The sequence below is a fragment of the Tauraco erythrolophus genome, chromosome 7, assembly GCF_009769465.1.
Source record: "Tauraco erythrolophus isolate bTauEry1 chromosome 7, bTauEry1.pri, whole genome shotgun sequence".
Lineage (NCBI taxonomy): Eukaryota > Metazoa > Chordata > Aves > Musophagiformes > Musophagidae > Tauraco > Tauraco erythrolophus.
The window spans coordinates 36822231-36842440 of record NC_141471.1 but is presented as its reverse complement, the minus strand read 5'-3'; the positions used below and the strand labels follow the sequence as shown (position 1 = coordinate 36842440).

Here is a 20210-nt window from a genome sequence, read left to right as displayed (position 1 = left end):
TCTTTTGCTCCCTTATTCCCACAGAAAATTTCTTGTCACATCTAATCAAGTAGTTTTGTTTATATCATTAATTGCTTCTTTTCTCACTCAGCCTCTTCTAGTGTGGTAAATTGGAGCTTTGCAGTCTGTCCTTGTTGATATCCACCTACTCAGGGTTGACAAGACTGGGGATGAGTGATGCGCTGTCTGGGAGTTATTTAATTTGCCCTTTTCATCTGAATGTTAGTTTAAATGACAGTACTTCAGGTATTCTGTTAAGAAAACAGCAACAATCTAAAGTTCTATAAATCTGCTAAAAATCTTCTAATCTAAAAAGTACCACAGAATTATTTTTTTCTGCAAAGCCCTTGTAGAAGAGTGCAATATAACACTGTTACTGATACTTTTTATTAATAGTATCATGAAAGTTTAAATAATTTTGCCATATGCTTTGCAGATTGAGAAATGAAGTGCTATGACTTTTATATTGTTTAAATGATCTTCTAGCTCCGTGGAGGGCTTCTTATTCCTCCTTCAAACACTTGCACCTCTCTTGCAGAGCTTCAGAGCTAAGCTCATTGCTTGCAGGTTAACAACAGATCTGCCTGACAGGTGCTTTCCTTTGTGCTGCTGATCTGACACAACGGTTCTTTTAATCTGATTAAGTAGAAAGAAATACCAAAACGCACAGGGGAAAGGACATGGACAGTTCACTTCCCCTCTCCCTGCCGCACACACCCCCCCCCCCCCCCCCCCCCCCCCCAAAAAAAAAAAAAATAGTGGGATCTGAGTTTTGAGTCTCTCTGATTTCCTAGGTACAGACTCTGTTGCAGGTACACACTAGCACCAAATAATAAGCAGCTACCTGAGACTGGGATATGGAACACCTGTAGCACAAGACTGCTGTGCCCACTAAAATTTAGTTATTGCTCCCCGCAGAGCAACATGTGTCAGTGGTGTAGAGCATAAGGAGACTTCAGCAGGGCTGCAGGACTTGGAGAGGCCAGCTCCTTCCTTTGCTGAACTTGGTGCCATTTTTCTGTCAGATGCAACACATTTGCAATGTGAACTGAAGATGCTAACAATTAATCCTGTTCCACTAAGTTCACCTTCACCTGGAAGCCCCATAGCAGGTTGGAGGTTACTGCCACATCCCACTTCTCTGCTTTTCCCTCTCTGCCTGTCCTTCAGTCATGGAAAGGGATCTCTTCCACAAAGCCACAACTCAAACTGTGTTTTGTGAGGAAGGAAAACTGATGTTGAGCTTCTTTAAATTTAAATTGACCTGCGATCAAAAGAAGATATATTGTGGTTAGTTATTTTTAAGTCTAATATGTTAACTAACTTTTAAAATAAATTCAGTAGGGAAAATCTTTGTCAGGAATGCTGCTTAAAAAACCCTCATGTTCTAAAAAAGAAAATTAAATCATTTCTGCCAATTTTATGAACCGTAACAAATGCTTTAGTTGCAGCTGATGCCAACCCTTATCCTCCACTGCGCGGGTTTCTATTTTTGGCACTTTAAAATAATCAGTGCAACTGACAGCATTTTGCACTGGAAGAAAGTCTGGCACTGTCATCTGTTTTGTTCAGGGAGCTGTAAGTGCAAGCATCGGTCTGAGAGCCGTTCAAACTCATTACTTCATCCCTTCTGCTGAAATAATTTGCCTTGAGGAGCTGTATGGCACAGAATATTGCAGGAAATGAGGAGGGTTTTGTTTTATTAAATAAAGAAAATGCCTACAGTTACCTAATGACAGACTTATCTCTAAAGACCAAAGTGTATGCTTTTTTTATTTTTTCCCCTCAACCACAGAGCAGGTATAAGCTGAGTAGCAACTAAAGAGCAAATTTCCAGCGCTGATCTGAAATAAGCACCTCTGGATGTGAGAGAAGCAAAGAGTATGTTCCTCCCTCTGCCTCAAGTGAAATTTCTGCCTGGACAGCAAATGCAGTGTTGATCATTTTGTGCAGTTATTGGCCCATAATGATACAAAATCTTTTATAGTTCCATAACCTTAAGACACTACCAATCTGGGTCTGAGCATCAGGCTTACCCTAGAATTGTTAAGGCCATTCAGCTGGGAGGTTTAGTGGTTTTTTTGATGGGTGTGGTTATTGGTTTTATAGTGCTGTGGATTGGTGTATCTCTTTCAGTTCCTTGTTGTGGCATAAGAATCAGCAAAATGGAGCATAATCTGCAAGGCTTCCAGTAGCTTTCAGGAAATCCTGTATCTCCAGTTTGCTCCTCTGCTATTTTGGACAGATGAGAACAGATGATAACCGACCAGCCTGACTCATTTGCCTTCGTTTTAGAGTAAGCAGTTTTCTTTCACGTCTGCATCTGCTCCCAGCAATAGCCAACTGATGCTTTTTCCTTATTAAATGAGATGTCAGGTCTCTCACAAAACAAAATATCAATTAAGATCCTGTAGGGTTTGGGTCAAGAGCAAATGGATCCAAAATGAGTTGCAGCAGCAGTGTTTTGAAAAATGTGGGAGTTTAGGGGTTCAGGTGGGAAAGGTTGGACTCTTCTGGACAGATGTATGTGGAAGAGGACCAGATGCTGTTGCTGCCGTGCTGTACCGTGTATATATCCAGTAGTTCCCCAAACTGTTAATTCTCTGAGCTATTCCTTGCCTTTCCTTGGGTAACTTAGTTGATTAAATAGTCTTGTGCTTTTAAAAGGATCCATTTCTAATTCAACTAAAGCTACCTTTACCTTAAGCTTACAATTGAAATGTCAGGTTCCCAGGGTGAGTTAAGAGAGTGAGTTAAGAGACTCCAATGTGAGTTAAGAGACTTCCCTTCACCTGAGATTTGGCAGGTTATTGGGCCAACTCAATGGCAAGAAGTCCTCCCACTTCAGCTTTTCTTCCCATTTTCACACTTAATCACGGAGGCACTTTCTTGGCCACCTCACTGACCAGAACAAAAGTGAGAAACATGGCTTTCTTGCAGGAACGTGGGAGACACCTTGTGCTGCACTGCAGGAGAGGCCCAGACAGAGTTGGAGTTGTAATGCAGGCCAGGATGTGCTCTGTATTTAAAAGTTTTGCCAAAACTATTTGACACCATCTGTATTCCAGATGGGTGCAACAGTCTGAGCTATTTCTTAGCTGCTTCCTTCTCTTCACCTTATATGCCCAATGCAGCACGGGTCTGTCTCTCTTCAGGAGTCCCTTTCTTTCTAAGCTTGTAGAAAGGTGAATCTGGATTCTTATTTTTCTTGATTGTTCTCAAATTTGTGCTTGTCTCCTGCGAGCAGACCACTCTATCAACCATATACTGTGTTTAAGCTTAACCAAAGTCTGTCAGCACTTGATCCAGAGTTCAAGAAAGCTGCTTCGCTAGGTATAACACTGGAATATTGAAAGGGATCTGCTGTTCACTAGTCTTGACTGCTATCAAGTTAGTTCTCAGTAGAAAATTTATGTGTTTGAGTATCACAGTTTAATATATTACTGCTAAGACAAGAAAAACAACTTGCTTAGTAATCAGGCAAAACAGCTTTTAAGCTCTTCTGGCTAATTTCAAGAAGAAAGAAACAAAAACATAAACACAGCATTTTTGTTAATCTTGCAGATGCTCCTGGTGGTTCTTAATTAGACTTATCTTTCACTATTTCCAAGTCTCCAATTTGAAATTGGTTCATGTCAAGATTATTTTTTATATTGGCTCACTTAGTAGATCGTATTTTCTGAGGAGATAAGATTTTATACACACATGGACATTTAAGCAGCAGTAAGTTCAGCTGTTACTTAGTTAAGGTAAATTGTACCATTATGCTATATTAGATGATATTTAAAGAGGCTGCTCTGTGTCATCATAACAGTCTCACTCCTTGTGATTATATGAAGGTTAATAAATAATCTTTAACAGGAAAAAGAAATCCAAGACCACTACAGAAAGCATTTAGTGTACTAATATTTACATTTATGGCAAAAGAGGTGGGGGAACATAATTTCTCTTTGGCTTTCAAGGTTGTAGACTGGAATGTTCTGTTTTAGGAAATAAAAAAACAAACAAACACGCTGTTGTGGCTGTTAGGCTGGTGTGCTGGAGACAGCCCAGGAGGCTTTCAGCCCTACTAACTCATGACATCCATGAGTAACTTCCCTGTTCCCTGATCAGATCTAATAGTAATTTACCCCAAAGCAGGAAAAGCTTCATGATTATTGAGAATTGTAAGTGAATCCCAAAGTAGTAAAAATGAAAAATAAAGACTATGGAGCGTAACTTCTGTTTTTCAATAGGAAAAAAGATTTCACCATAGTTGGTGAGAAATAATGGTATCTAACTAGCTGTCAAAATCTCTCTCAAACTAGAGGGAGTAAAGAAGCTGTTACAAAACTGGCAAGGGTAAAATCCAAACTTGTAGGGGTGCAAAATCTGTGCCATGATAACAATTTCACGTAGGACAGCTGCAGTTTTGACTTACCATCAGGTAGCAGAACATCGTTGAGTGATTGGTAGGGTGTCGAGTGATGGGAGCTACTCAGCCCCACATTTCTGCTACTTGCAGCCTGTCGTGTGGTGCTGGGAGAGTGAACCCAAGCCAGGGAAGAAGAGCGGCTTTCCACTTTGTTCCCTGAAGTGCAATGCAAGGAAAACAATAACAAAATAGTGAACTGCCACCTGTAATGTGGTGGAATAAGAGATCACGTTCCTTAAGCTGTTTAATTAATGTCTTTCCGAAGATGGTTTGCCATTATGCCTTGTTACGCAGATAAAGAGCATATTGCCTGATGTAACTATTTTTCCTAGGTTTCCAGGGGGGAATTTTAAGGATTCTGAAGATGGATAAATGAGCACATGAGATAGGTTGACCTTGGCTGGATCCCAGGTGCTCACCAAAGCTCTGCAGGACAGGGGAGAGAAAATATGTTAAAAGGCTCATGGGTTGAGATGAGGACAGGGAGATCACTCAGCAATTACTGTCACAGGCAAAACAGACTCGACTTGGGAAAAAATTAGTTTAATTTATTACCAATCACATCAGAGTAGGATAACGAGACAAACCACCTTTCCCCTACCCCTCCCTTCTTTCTTGGTTCAACTTTACTCCTGATTTCTCTACCTCCTCTCCCTCAGTGGTGCAGGGGGACGGGAAATGGGGGTTGTGGTCAGTTCGTCACATGTTGTCTCTGCAGCTCCTTCCTCCTCAGGGGCAGAACTCCTTACACTCTTCCACTGCTCCAGCATGGGATACCTCCTATGTGAGACATTTCTCCACGAACTTCTCCAACATGAGTCCTTCCCATAGACTGCAGTTCTTCATTAACCACTACAGCGTGGGTCCCTTCTGCGAGGTGCTGTCCTTCATGAACTGGCTGCTCAGCATGAGTCCCCCACGGGGTCACACATCCTGCCAGAAAATCTGCTCCAGCGTAGGCTGTGCTCTCCATAGGGCCACAGGTCCTGCCAGGAACCTCCTCCAGCGTGGACTTTCCATGGGGTCACAGCCTCCTTTAGGCATCCACCTGCTCTGGCACGGGATCCTCCACAGGCTGCAGGGAAATCTCTGCTCTGCTATCTGGAGCACCTTCTTCCCCTCCTTCATCACTGACCTTGCTGTCTGCATAGTATTTTCTCTCACATATTCTCACTCCTCTTTCCGGCTGTAGTTGATGTTGCTCAGGTTCCCTACACACCCTGCACACCCCTACCCCTTCTTAAACGTGTTATCACAGAGGTGCTACCACCATTGCTGATGGGCTCTGCCTTGGCCAGTGGCAGGTCCATCTGGCATTGACTCTATCAGACGTAGAGGAAGCTTCTAGCAGCTTCTCGCAGAAGCCACCCATGTAGCACCTGCTACCAAAATCTTGCCACGTAAACCCCATGCAGCACAACCAGCACTCTTACTGATTTTTGTTTCACTTTTGTTTAAAGGTTGAGTCAGCCAAGTTCTTTTTGGGAATACTTCCCTATGTATCTTACAGGGAGTACCACAAGTACTTACCTACCTGGTATAGTTTTGTTTTCCTGTAAGTGTTTCATACCAGTCCTTTTTTTGTCATTATGTTCAATACATTAAAGTGTTGTCTTTTTCAAATATATGGGGATGGTACTAGCACATGCCATTTCCTGTCAGTTGTTCATAATTCTAGATCTGTCAAATCCTATGGTAGCTTGCAGTAAATAAATCATGACATCTCTGGTCAAAAATCTGGAAACTCATGTTATATTGTCATTAGCAGTCATTCCATAAGTGAGAACTGTAAAAATACTGAGATTTGTTCTCTTCTCTGTTATGTTGCTGCAGAGTCTTTCATTTAAGAGTTTCTGATGGCAAAAAAGATAGTTCCTCTTTTAATTAGAGGTGTACCTGATGAAGGGTGGGTTTTATTTTTCTTGTACTCTCCCTTTATGCCATGTTCTTCACAGTACTTGAGTTACTTCCCTGGCTTTTTAATTTTTAAAATTTTATTAATTTTGCTTTAGGGAGGCCGTAATTCACAGCAAGCAAAACCTGGAGTTACTGAATATGGGCGAAACAGTTTTATAGCAAAGGTCCTTATTTTCCGTATCTTTTATTTCTGCTTCATAACCTACAAAATGTGTCCTTTTAGCATAGACTGTTTCTAACTGTGATGGCAGAAGGGTTTTTTTATGCTAAATTGTGACTAGTCTGTGGCTGTACACTGTGTGTATGTATGTACAGAAAAATATACATATAAAATTCTGGTAAGGACATATGTTCAATGAAGGATAGTGTCATCAAAATAGTGTTTTGTTTCATTTGTATTATTTCTATCAAAATAGAAAAGAATCTTGTATCTTGATAGATACAAAACAAAGTGTAAAGATGGATCTAAGGTTGGATTTCAACATAATTTACAGGTTTTTTAAATTATGACCTTCATCCCCTTGATTATTTCTTAACAATTCTGTTCTTTAGCAGAAAAAAGACCTAGATTTGAATTTTCTGTTTAAGCAGGACAGCTGGGAAATTGTAGAAGGACTCCGAGGAGCAATGAATTATACCCAGGAGCCACAGAAGCAGGAGGGCTGCTTGCTGAAAAAGAGGAAATGGCCTCTGAAGGGCTGGCACAAGGTAGGAAAGAAATGTGTGTCTGAAGTTCTGATGCCATATTAGTGAGACTTCTTTGGTGTAGTTTTGTCGCAAAAAGGTTACTTAAGAGTAGAAATTTTTCCAAAGAAATATAGGGGGGGTGTGGTGGTTTTTGTTTGGGTTTTTGGGGTGTGTTGTTTTGGCAATTGTTTTTAATTCTCTGCATTTCTGGTTACAGAGATACTTCTTTTTGGACAGAGGGATTTTGAAGTATTCTAAATGCCAAGCTGATGTAAGTCATCTGAAACCCTTTAAGGCCATTATAAGGTAACAACACTAATTTATCCAAAATAACAGTAATTCCGTATTGTTGGCAATGGGAAATAGAGTTTCAGCAGTTCTAAACAGTAGGTTGAAGGGGGAGAATGGTGCTTTCAGCAGGTGTTCTGCTTTATTCTGGAGTGATTGTATTGTTTTTACTTTTTGCAGATAGAGAGAGGGAAGCTTCATGGCTGTATTGATGTTGGACTTTCTGTCATGTCTGTAAAGAAATCAACAAAATGTATAGACTTGGATACAGAAGAACAGATATATCATCTGAAGGTAGGTCTTCAAGATTGCAGTAACCTTGCTCCCAAAATAAAAACATTAGCTGTGTATGGTGGAGACCTTATTTTTTTTAATAGTAGTAGAGATCTGTTAGTTATACTGATAACTTTTTAGTGTCAGCAGACTAGTTTATACTTTATAACTTGAGGCCTTATTGTGCACTCCAAAGCCAGTCATTCCTGTTCTAAATAGAAACTTTGAAGATGCCCCATGTTTAGCAGCACTCTTTTCACCCAGCAGGTTTTTCAGCAAAGGACATGCACTTGTTGCACAAGTGCGTTTATTTTCCACATATCAAATGTGTTAAATGTGTAGATTTATCTGTTCTTGCGAAGTAAATTGTTTTAAAATACATTACCAAAATCAAATTTCTGTTTGTGGTTAGTTAAACCTTGACTAAACCTTAAAAATGGCAATTAAGAAATTACAAATTAAATATTTTTAGTTACTTTTTTTTCCATCTAGAATTTGCTAAGTATTGTGTTCTGCATTGGAAGTCATAACTATACTGATTGAAGTTTCTCTTTTTCTTGACTTTATCCTGTAATTAATTTTCTGTCATGCTTAAGCTCATACGGTATGCATTTTAGTAGGACCATCATTAGAAAAACTTTCCTGATATTTTGCCAAAAAAGGTCACCCAGGCTAGCTGTCTAATGAGCACAAAATACCTTGGTTTCTTTGTTAGTGATCTTGAATGTGGATGTTACAATCTGAAATTTTGTGTAGGTGAAATCTCAGGAGCTGTTTGATGAATGGGTAGCAAAACTTCGTCATCACAGAATGTACCGTCAGAACGAAATCTCCATGTTTCCTCATGATGTCAATAATCTCTTCTTCCCTGTGTCTACTACTGCGGACTCTGTCCCTGGTTTCTGTGATTCTACTCTGGGTAGAAAGGTAATATTTATGATTTATAAATAATGAGCTTTCATCAGGGATTAAATTAGTCTGATTTGTGTTTGTTAAGTAAAGACCATAATGGAAGCTTGTGATGGGGTTTAAGTTATGATCTAAAATGTCAAGAGAAACGTTATATTATTTATTGGTTTACTCCTAAGCAGTTTTCTCTATGATGCTGTTAAATTTTATAACATTGTTTCATTGTTTTAATGTAGTAAGTAAATTTTCATTATGACTGTTAAAACTGGATATGGAGTAAGAATCTTTGTAATTTTTGAGATATATATCAGTATTTGTCTGATATGTGCTGGTGAATATTAGTCTGGGTCACAGAAGAGCACTCAGCTAGATTGTTTTTTCCCCCTAGCTTTTTTTCATTTATCCTTTAGCTAATAAAACTTCTCCCCTTTTACACTAATGAATCTGACTCTGCTTACTTAAGAAATATGTAGGAATTATCCAAGAGCCATTACCTGTGGCCACTATTTATTTTTTTGACTGAAGAATTATTCAAACCAATCCAGGGACCATGCAGTAGTTGAGTATGGGGTCTGGATGGGTCCAGTCAGCAGTGTACTTCTCTCTAGGTAAAGTCTGTAACTGTTAGTTTCACAAATGACCTGACAAATGCTCAGTCCGACACCATAACTGAGCTCTTTGCGGTATCACGGAAGAGTGAGCGTTCTGTGCCTGAACACAACCTCTGTGTCTTCAGCAGGCTCCACATCAACTGACTGATGTTCACCCGAAGAAGCTCTTCTGTTCCAGTCTAGAACCAGTGTTCTCTTTTCAGAGTAATGTCTATTTTAGCAGTACTGTGTCACTTACTATAGCCGAAATGGCTCTCTGTTTTGGTCAGTTCCTGAAGTGTCTCCTAAGCAGTAACCACCTCTGTTATCCTCTTATCTAAGATTTTCTTTTCTCTGGCTATATTGCTGTATGATCTGAGTGGGCTTTTTCCCCTGATACCTGCAGTTCTTCACTTCGATAGGACTATCCTCTCTCTAAGTATGAGTTTTACCAAACACGAACATGTGCCTAAACAGCTTTTTGCTAGTGGCTGAGAAGGAGGGGATCTGTGCAAGCAGGCAGCTGTAAGAACAGTAGCACCCTGTAGGAGTGGGACTGTCTGTAAAGAGCTGCCTGCACGCTTTCCATTGTGGCAGCACCTCCGTGGCTCTGACAGCCTGCTTTTCTGAGGCTGTGTCTGCAAGGAAATCGCAAACCTTTTGTGGCCCTTTAGTTCTTGTCTCCCAAAAGGCAGCAGGGATAGAAGGGTAGAAGAACATTGAGGGCAAAAGTGGAAGAGTTGCGAAGTCCATGATATCTCTATGCCTATGCTCTCCAAAAAAAAAACCCCATGCGACCAGTGTATCTACAATCTATGCTCACTGTCAGGAAACTAACCATTTCTTCTTTGGCGTGACAGACTTTAATTCATTTCTAATTTATTAATCCAGATTTACGCAGCAAAGCAGCCCTGCTTATTTTCATGTGAAAAATAGAAGGGATAGTTCTTAAGCTGCAGTTAATCACCTTAGCTCTGCTGAAGCTAGATGGAAGTTTGCCAATTTACATCAGCCCTAGTTTGATGTTAGTTGATACCAATACAGCAGTGAGGTTATTTTGAGAAAAATATACTGAGTGAACTTTGCATTGCATTTTATTTGCTTTTAGAAACACCTGATCAGTTTTCACATCTTTTTTGTTGCTGTTGTTTTTGTTGGGAGGTAGATTTATGTATCTGCGTATGTTACTGTGGAATGCTTGGATTGTAAAGCTTAGCTATGATGATGAAAAGCAAAACTATGCTAACTGGAGCTTTACAAACTCTCTCGCCTGTTTCCTGGTAATACCTACTTCCTTCTTCCCTCCTGCTGATGCCCCGCTTATATATGAATTCCAGAAAAGTTGGTTATATGAGACAAATTTCTGAAGAGATGAATGTGGATTTGTTCACAAAACGCCAATACAATTGCTCATCTTTGAATTCAGTTTACCTGTGCTTTTAAAGTTACTGGGATTATTGTTTGGGTATACGTATATAGATGACTAAAGCTCATACAGTTTTATGTAGGAATAAAACAGCTGAACTACACAGATTAGTTTAGAAGTAAGTGTGCTTACACTTACTACTGTTGCATACTAACAATATAAACTGACATAGTACTGAATGACATCACACGGATAGTGCACTTTATTTTATTCTGCAACTCAAGTTGGAGTTTATATTGTAAATTTGAAAAGACCAGCTAAGAAAATGTCAACTGATTGAGATACAGGTGATGTTTCATATGAATAGATTTAAAAACTAGTACTAGCTGAGTTTTGATATAAGGTGAGCAAGAGGTAACAAAGCATGTAGTTTAGAGAAGAGCCAAACAATTTAGTCAGCTTTTCTTGCAACCAGTAAAGTGGTCTTGTAACAGCACTTAAAATGAAACATTTTAAAACTGATTTTAAACAAGATGTTAACAAAGCATGTGATTTGTGCAACTTCCTGACATAGATATTATTAAAGATTAAAAAGTTAGTAAGGTTTAAAATTTAGGTATTTGAATGGCTATTATTTGTAGCTACTATAGAGAAGGAAACAGCCGTTATAGGCCACAATCTACTGGTAGTACTATTGGGAAGAAATTTCTTCCTATTGAAAATTAATGGATTGTACTGCTCACTTAGCTCTTACACAGAATTTTCATCATCTCCTGAAGCATCTCATAGTGGCCACTGCTGAAAGTAAGATAAGTTTGAAAATTACTCCTGAGATGTTGTAAAAGGGCAGTATTTACCCAGATGAGGTGTATAGTTGCTCATATATTAAGGCCTGTCAAGCCAAATCCATGCTAAAGTCATACAACCTTGAGTAAAACTTTTAAACAATATCTAGTAGATATTGCTTTCTTCACTGAAAAATAGCATTAATAAATATGTGCATGTTACATTTAAGTTACTTTTGGGGCTTCTTTAGGGAGCATGGAGAAGGAACAGAATGTCTGACTTTCATACTGTTCAGATATGGTACTTTAGTTGTATTAAGTTGGCTTAGTTGATGCAGAACTTTGCCCTTCCTCAAAATTTAGTTATCACCAAGTTTTTATGGTTCTTTTACTATTTCCACTGCTTGTGAAAAGCGATTATGTGAGATAACCTGACATTATGCTCAATGACTGAACACCTAGTCTAGTTAATACACTTTTTTCCTTCATGCTGTTGATGCCTTCAGTCCTTGTCCCTGATCATGGACCTGAACAGTTTGTTGTCAAAATTTGTGCCTACAACATTAAAATATCGTTTGTTATTCACTTGTTCTTCTTTGGAACAGGCAGGCAGCTTGACCAAACAGAATTCATTGTCAGCTGGAGGTAACTTGTCATTTTCCTTTTCGAGTAACGAGTCCAGGATTTCATCTTGGCTACAGGCTTCTGAAGACATGGAAAAATGCTCAAGAGGTAATGATATTTGAAGGAAGTTGAAATTAGCCTAATATTTCCCCTAGTTTTGCTTGACACCAAGAGTACTACACCGTAAGTAGTCATTACAGTTGGAGTTTTCCCAGAAACTGGAGGGAGGAAAGGGGTAGTTGTTGATTAACTGGCTGCTCACTTGTTTTCGAAAGGACTAGTGATTTTGGATGTTGGGATATCAGTTGTGGTCATGTCTTCAAGGAGCCTATATATTTCAGTACATTTTCTTTTATATACAAATATTGCCTTCAGTAGAAAGATTTGAACTTTCTTAAGCTGAGTATTCAAAAAAGGGAAGCATCCAAAATCTCGTCATTTGAAAAGCACTAAATCTTTGTACTTCAAAGTCACCTTCTGCTTTCATGCTTTCCTAAGAGCATGAAGATCTTTCTCGTGTTGTCTGTGTGATACTTAGTTGTGGTGAAGTTCTACCCATCAGTGAACTTCAGCTCTAATATAGAAGAGCCTCATCTCTAGCTCTGAATGTGCAATTCAATCTTGATGCCTATGGCAGTGTTACCCTCACTGTGAGGAGGGAGCTCTGACTAGTCCCAAACTGCATTAACTATCACACTATTCTAATTTTTCTGCAACCAACTACGGTAAAATATCATGATCATTATACACACCTTATAGATGCATTCATATTTTGAATTTGAACTTGAAGATAGAAGGATACAAGCTTTTTATCCAGTTGTGCAATAATGTGCTTTTAGTCAATTAACAACTTATGCTAGCTACAATCAAAATAAGACTAACCTACAAAGAAAAAAACTTTCAGCGTCTCTGTTACTTTAGGGCAACTGAAAATATTCTCTTGTTCAAAACAGACCTCTCCAACTGTCACACATATTTACTGGAAATGAACCAGCTGTTACAGAGCATGGATGTTCTTCACAGGACGTATTCAGCGCCTGCTATAAATGCTATGCAGGTTTGTTGTTTTAAAAAAAAGTTTTCCCTTGCAATTCCCCAAAACAACCTCAAATCCTAAAAGATCAAGGTATTTCTTCTTAGCTCTGCTACTTTTATGGCAATCTGTATTATTTTTATCCTGTGTGTTGTTAAAAGGTTGGACCTTTTGAAAGTCCAAAGAAGGAAAAGAGAACACACAGGAGGTGGCGATCCAGAGTTGTTGGGAAAGAGGCTAAAGGAATGTTACAGGTAACTTCAGTCCTTTCAGTGCCCATCTTTCTCCAGATCTTAATTATTGATCACTTCTTGGTGCCACCAGTCTAGGAAATACAAATCCTTTCTAAGTAGTGTCCTGTGGTAGCTCATTTTAAGTGGTAATATATCAGACAAAACACAAATATGTTATAATTGATATCTGCAATATCTGCGCTGTTGCCTTTAGGAGACTGGCCTTGTTTTTACCCATTTTTGATCTGCCTCTGATTTGGGGGTTTGTGGTATTCAGTTTTTTTATCAGTACAGATTTCTGCAAATTCTCCAGGTAGTTTTGTACACATTTGCGTCCAGAGGCCATGTGATTAGATACCTGTAAGTGGGGAAAGATAGTATAGCATATGCTACAGCTCTCAAAGGGCTTGTTTTTTGGAGTTTTGCCAAATCTCCAGTTATGATATCTTGGACAAAATTTTATCTATGGTTTCATTTGCCAGGTGTCATCCAATCGAAGCCTATTCGTAGTTGACAGTAGTTTTTCCATTTTTGATGACTCCAACATGTAACCCAGGTGGATACAATAAAACTAAATTGTCTTTTCAGTTTGTAAAAACATGACAAATGGCTGTCCTCCTTACAGGTGCCTTCAGTATTTTCTGCCCCTATGAGACTGCACGCTTCCAATCCTAACTTATCTACAATAGATTTTGTAGAGGATAAAAATTACTCCGATGGCTCTGAAACATCATCAGAATTTACTAAAATGCAAGAGGACTTATTTCACATTGCACATAAAGGTAAATGAAACTGTCTTTCCTATGTGGTTTTGCATCATCACAAGTTAAATAATGATGTGACTTCTGAGAATGCTTCCTGTTCAATGTTTAGAAAAAACAGAAGAGGCCCTCCCTCCTTCTAATTCCCTTGAGGAATTGCAAATGTTGAGATATTGAGTAAGCTGAGAAAAGTGGCTTAATCACTTTTTTAAATTTTCATTTAACAAAGGACATCCCTTTGTTTTATGTGCTAAAAACCTAGATTGTATTTTTTTTTCCAAAAGGTAAAAGTCCTAAAATCAGTTGCTATAAACACAACAGCAGATTTAGGCTCTTTCTGTTTGCATGCGCATGTGTGTATGAGCACATGCATGTTTGTATATTTGGTGTGCTTCACTGTATTTCAGAGTCAACACTTGTTGGTGATGCAAGGGTAGTAGTAACCTATTTTTAGTAACTACAGAAGAGTAAAATCATGTAAAGCAGCCAAAGGGGCAGCATGACTAGAAATGTTTCTTCTCAAAATCATTTTTCATTAGCAGTACTTTGCTCCATCTCCCTCACACCAGAAACATTTTTACTTTTTAAGTGATCTCGGTGAGAAAGGCACTTAAGCATTTATATCTGAAAGACTTTTGGGAGTATTGACTTTGTCCTTGTTTGCACAAGATGTTAGTGGTTGATGTTATCAGTAAACGTTCTTTGCTTGTTTCTCCCTGATGTGGCTTGATTCCATTATGTAAGAAATGTATCTAAGTAGTAAACTTTACAGAGTCAGTTACAGTCAAAGCTGATGTATATTTTCCAAAAAGAGAAAAGAAGTAGGGGTAGGGTGCAGTTGGAAAAGCTGCTATTAAGCAGAGCAAGGAAATCGCTTACTCGATATTGTCTTACCTGAAATGTCCATCTCTGAAATTTTGGTTGGATTGACCCATGCGTTAAGGGGACAGTTGACTTGGTGCTATTTAATACAGTATCATTTTATTAAAAGTACAAAGAATTTTTTCCAAAGTTGCTTTATACCACACCCCTTCTGAAAAAGGGTGGCAGTGAAAACAACTTTTGCTTCAACTTTTGAAACAAATAAAAGGTAACATTAATACTTTAGTATGTAATAATTCTTGAAAATTTAAATGAGTATACAACTTATTAAATGGCATTTAAGGTCACTGAAGATTCTGGTCATGTCATCTACATACGAAAGGCTAATGTAAAATAGATCATAGTGGATACATCATCTTCCCCCCCCTGCCCCCCATGATACTGTTAAAGATTTCTTTAAGTAGGTTAAAATATGAGAATTGGCTTTGGTAATGGTTTGCAGTGTTGAAATATACCTTAAGAATATTAGGTTACATCAAACACTTAATGAAGCGATGATGATTCAGGTTAACTCTGAGTGGATGACTAGGAGAGAGGTATCAGATTTCTTCTTCTTTGCCCTTTCCATGCATCCAGCCTAAATTTTATACCTCCGTTTCTTTGTAAATGGATACGTTTTTGCATCGACAGTTCTCATGACTGTATTACAAGGCTTGATTAGGCCCTCAGAAATGCTCTAATTCTCCAGTTAGATGAATATTGAAATCGAATATAAACAAATATTACTTGAAATTACTTCAATTACTACAAATTTGTATTCCTTGTGGTTGAAGGGAAAAGTAAATGTCTTAAAAGTAAAAAAAAAATAAATAAATAAGGAAAGTGCATCTTTCCTTTAAAAATCTAGTGATTTTAAAATTGCATGATCTGTTGTCTGATTTAAGCATTTCAGGCTGGTGATACTGCCTCAGGAAGGAGTAGAAGCAACAGTGTAACGTGTGCAACATTCAGGATCTCACGCTTTGAGTCACTAAATCATCTAACAAGCTGAAATTTCTTTATCCAAAAAAAACCAACAAAACTCAACACAGTTGACTTGCTTGTGGGGAAACTACTAACCCTATAGCTGTGGCACAGTATGTGTTATAGCTGATTTTTTGATTTTTTTCTTCTATTTCATTTTTTTTCCTTCCCTCTCTTCTCCCCCACTGGAATTCTTAAAGGAATGTGGAATAGTCATGACCATCTGAAGATTCAAGCTAATTGGGGAACAAAAGAAAGTAAAGAGCAGGTGTGCTTAGTTAGCTTTGTTGCCATCTGTCACCAATAATCAGAGTAATTTTGGCTGTGGCTAATATAGTAAACACAGTAGCATTCACCATAAATGTTTCTCCTACTAAAATATCTGCCCTATAACCTTGATTAATATTACTTGTTTTTGGTAACCCACCCTGGATCTCTCAACCTAAATTCTTGTTTCTGTCACCATAAATGATGTTTCATTGAAGCTTTACATAATTGCCATGTATACAATTGGTAGCTGTTTTTAACTGTCACTTTTTATGACGTGGTTCTAGTTTACTTCACCTTGAGGTCAGCTTTCAGCACCATATCTACAGAGAGAGAAAAACTGAAGCAGATGCTGGAGCACGATGCATCGTCATCACCATCTGCGCAAATAGTTGGCTTGAAGAATGCCTTAACATCTGTAAGTGCTGACATGCTGAAGTTCAGCAAGCTTCATTGTCATCAGATACTACTTTAAAAATTTGTAGTAGTCAATTTCTGTTTCTGTAGTGTCCTGTGCTAGAATTTGCAGTATTGAAGCACACTAAGTTGTTATATATGGCATTTTTCAAAGACTCTTTCCTAAATGCTAAAGGTGGTATGAAATTACTGAAGTCTGATAGATTGATTTTAAAGCTATAGCATAATCTGTGTCATTTGATATTAAGTATCAGAGGGCTGCTCTGTGATGATGAGTCTACTTTCTCTCAAAACATACGCTCTGTTTAATCACTTGGTTCTGGTAGGTGGCAGGTTTTCTTTGTCTTTTCCTAAACAGCACCCAACTAGTCATTGTATGACTTGGCATAAAATAAAGGTGTGAGTGGCTGGAAACACTCAGTTGTCTCTTCTAATGCTCTAGAGCTTCACCATGCTGCACCAAGACACTGCAAAGCAAATTCAAGTACAGCTTGTTTATGTTGACTTCCAGCCTTAATTATCTGTTACTCCTCTAAAAGCAGCAATGGAGCTGTTAGGGCAGAGTTCTAAATGACAGAAGACTGTGCTCTTCAAAAAGATGGGGGTTTTGGTTGGTGTGCTTTTTGTAATCCCTTGACACCAGAACTTTCAGGTTGGTCATGTTTGAACGTGTCAATCAAATAGTGATCTGATTTCAGAGCAGTGAGGACCATCGTTACTATGGTCTTAAAATTTCTGTGTTTGTTGCAAATTTCTAATCAGAGGCAGTGGTGACTCCCTGTCATTGGTGAATGATATAGATCATCTTAGAATTATTTCAGTATGAAAACTTCCCCTTGCTTTACAAAAGCTGCATATGGTTATAGCTTTTTAGCATATAACATGCCTCTTTGCCTACAGGCGTAGTACTGGGAGAAAGCTGAAACCTGTTGCATAATAACTATATTCGCTGACCTGTACTTCTTTGTTTTTGGCTTTCAGATGTTCTACTTCTGGTATTTGAATAGGTGACTTATTTTTCCAGTGTTATTTGCCTACCATTTTATATCCAAAAATCCATTTTAAGATTTCTGAACTCAATGAACAGCATGAAATTTTTTTCCTGAGCAATGAAATTCTGTTATCCATCTTCATCTGCTAAGTGTCTTTCAAAGTCATGCTCTTAAGTCTTATCTGATACTTAATAAGCCTTTTGTGGCCATCCAGAAGTGATCTGTGAGCCTTGGCAGTTTCAGCAGAGGTTAACACCTGAGCGAGCTATTCTTAGCCTGCAGATCTGTAAAGGCATGATGCCAACAGAATTTTTCTCACCCTCTACAGCAGAGATCCTGTAGGAGAAAGGAATAAGCTTCCTTCAAAGACGTATGGAAGCACAGATATGATAAACTTGACATATTTCTAAGACTGACTTGCAAGAGAGTCCTGTGTTGGTGACTTTGACTTACTGTTTGTTGTTGTTCATTTCAGTTTATTTTCTATACATGAGTAACAAAAAATCAGACTCACAGGTTGAAAGCTATCAAACATTAGTCTGTTTTGCTCTCATCAGCTTGGCAGAAGAGGAAAAGCGAACAGATTTAAAGAGGATAAACTACCACAAAATTAGCATCTCTGCCTCTGTTTCTCTCTCATTCAGCTAATATCCTTAGACTGTGTGCAGATCAAGAAAAGCAAATACAGAATAGGGGAAAGTACAGTATTTTTATTTTTGGCAGAGGAAGAAGACAGTAGAAGGAAGAAAACACTTCGTAGCAAGCAATGAAAATTAGAAGATGCTGTTACAGGAAAGCCGTGTAAATTCTTAGTTTCACTTATTTGGTGTTGTAGGTATAACACAGTGCTGTCCACTTGAACACTTGACACAGAAGCGATATATGCCTGTAGGGCAAATTCAGACCACACATATGTAAAGCCAGAAAATACTTTCTCCCTTCCATTATCACTTTAGGCTTACTGTCCTTCCTGCCCTCAAGACTGCTTTCAAGAAAAATTACTGTCGAAATCAGAAACGTTTGTGGGACAAAGCGGATGTGTGAACTGCAGGGTTCTCCACATCCTAATATTGATTCAGATCACTAAAGTGGTCAGTAAGTCTTCAGTATTGTTCCAAAATTAGTAACTCAAATTTTTTTTTTTTCCAGAAATATTTTCATTGTAGGCAGAGTTGCATTCTTCCTACAAGTCTAACTGGCATGTGTCCATCAGATGCACCCAGTATGAGTAAATAACATGTAGAAAACATGAGTTTGCAGTGGAGGCTTTTTATTCTGAATGTTGCCAAAATAATCTCATAGGGCACAGATTATACCCTACTGAAATTAAGTCTTATTTCTCTGTTAGTAGAAAGAGAAGGGAACTGTCAGTATACCCGGCTGATGGAAAAATAAAATGGTTTTCCATATGTCAAGAGTAAGAATTAATGTTGCGAGAGGCTAGGTTGGAGATAGGGGTGAAGGAAGGGAGCTTGACAAGAAAAAAATGCGCAAAATTAATTTGTAACTTATTAAATCAACTTGCAGAATCTGCTAACTTGAAATATCTCTGCCATCTTTGGCTTTTTTTCTCCATTTATGTGTCTTTTCCCTCACGCTGAACAAAAATAGTTTTAATTTGAGAGATAAGGAACAGGGTTTGAAGTGTTATAATAAATGATTTGCGGAACCAGTAAAAAAATCATATGGTGGTGGTGGTTTATACTGCGCTTGAAATAATCGTCGCCCCTTTTTACACAATAAAGCCATGTTCAAGTTAGTTGAGAGAACTTTATATCCCCAATATTTTTGTTAAATATTCCAGGCAATAGCACAAAACACAGATCTTAAAGACCGGTTACGCAGAATACATGCCGAATCTATGATCCTTGATTCAGCATCTAATGCAAAATCAAGTCCAGATTTGGTGAAGGTGGGTACGGATTTCCTCTTTCAGTGATGTTTGTTCCTTCAAGCCCCTACATCTAGACAGTGCTGCATAGCTGCATCTTGTCCTGTCCTTCGTGTCTTCCCTACGGTGTGTTGTGTTAGTAAAACGAGTCTGCTTTCATGGTTGAGTCATTTCTGATGATGCGTTGTGTAGTATTTGATTTCCAAGACTTTCCTTGTGAGCGGTTTTCCTGAGCACACTTTCATTGCTTTTTGCTGCTGTCGGCTGGTGTTCTCCCTCGCCTCTTGCCCGCTTCCCGTCCAGCATGAACAGAGCTTTCACCTTGTTAGCCTCGTGCAGCTGTTTCTCTCCCCCTCAAGTTAACCCTCAAGTTCTGTAGTTCTTTCTGTTGACTGTCTAAATATTGTTAGCCCAGAACACTGGCTACCAATGTTGCTTGTGTACAGTATAGAACAACTATCAGACGTTTCCATGAAAGGATCAAAGGGAATGAGATGTACAAGAGCCCTTTCAGCCATTTAGTTTTCTTTGTGTGAAGCCGGGGAGTCTTCTACACATCCAGTTAGCCAGTTTGAGACATACCGTTCAGACAGGTTTTTGGCTTGCCACAAAATGTGTGTGAATATGGTGTATTTGTAGGTCATAGGATCTAGGTGTTAATGGTGCTAGTGAGGGAAGCAAGAACTGTTATTTCTGATGGATTTTCCTAAATCTTAACTCACAGAGAAACTTCTGTGCTTGTAGTAGAAATCTTTCATTAAGACTTAAGTGGATGTAACGTTGTGAGTTTTATATAACTTATTATTTCCTTTTATTTTTAAAAACAGTTTAATCATCCCATCTGTTCACTTCTGGTTTAGTTCTAAGAGATGTGTTTTGGTCATATTTAGCTGTTTGGGGGTTGTTTGTTTTGTTTTT

General features: G+C 38.5%; 1 protein-coding gene across 5 annotated transcripts in view; it reads left to right on the top strand.

Moving 5' to 3' along the window:
* OSBPL3 (oxysterol binding protein like 3) overlaps nucleotides 1-20210 on the top strand; it is a 43839-nt gene that overhangs the window by 2903 nt on the left and 20726 nt on the right. Inside the window, exons 2-11 of one of the 5 annotated variants that reach the window (XM_009979659.2) lie at nucleotides 6923-7039; nucleotides 7236-7289; nucleotides 7487-7600; nucleotides 8336-8506; nucleotides 11835-11961; nucleotides 12807-12910; nucleotides 13048-13140; nucleotides 13745-13901; nucleotides 16280-16410; nucleotides 19206-19313. In XM_009979659.2, the coding sequence (XP_009977961.1) occupies nucleotides 6923-7039; nucleotides 7236-7289; nucleotides 7487-7600; nucleotides 8336-8506; nucleotides 11835-11961; nucleotides 12807-12910; nucleotides 13048-13140; nucleotides 13745-13901; nucleotides 16280-16410; nucleotides 19206-19313 (1176 nt within the window). Of the gene's footprint in view, nucleotides 1-6919; nucleotides 7040-7235; nucleotides 7290-7486; nucleotides 7601-8335; nucleotides 8507-11834; nucleotides 11962-12806; nucleotides 12911-13047; nucleotides 13141-13744; nucleotides 13902-16279; nucleotides 16411-19205; nucleotides 19314-20210 lie in introns of all 5 variants that reach the window. The other 4 variants (XM_086614219.1, XM_009979660.2, XM_009979661.2 and 1 more) reach the window with 4 other exon arrangements.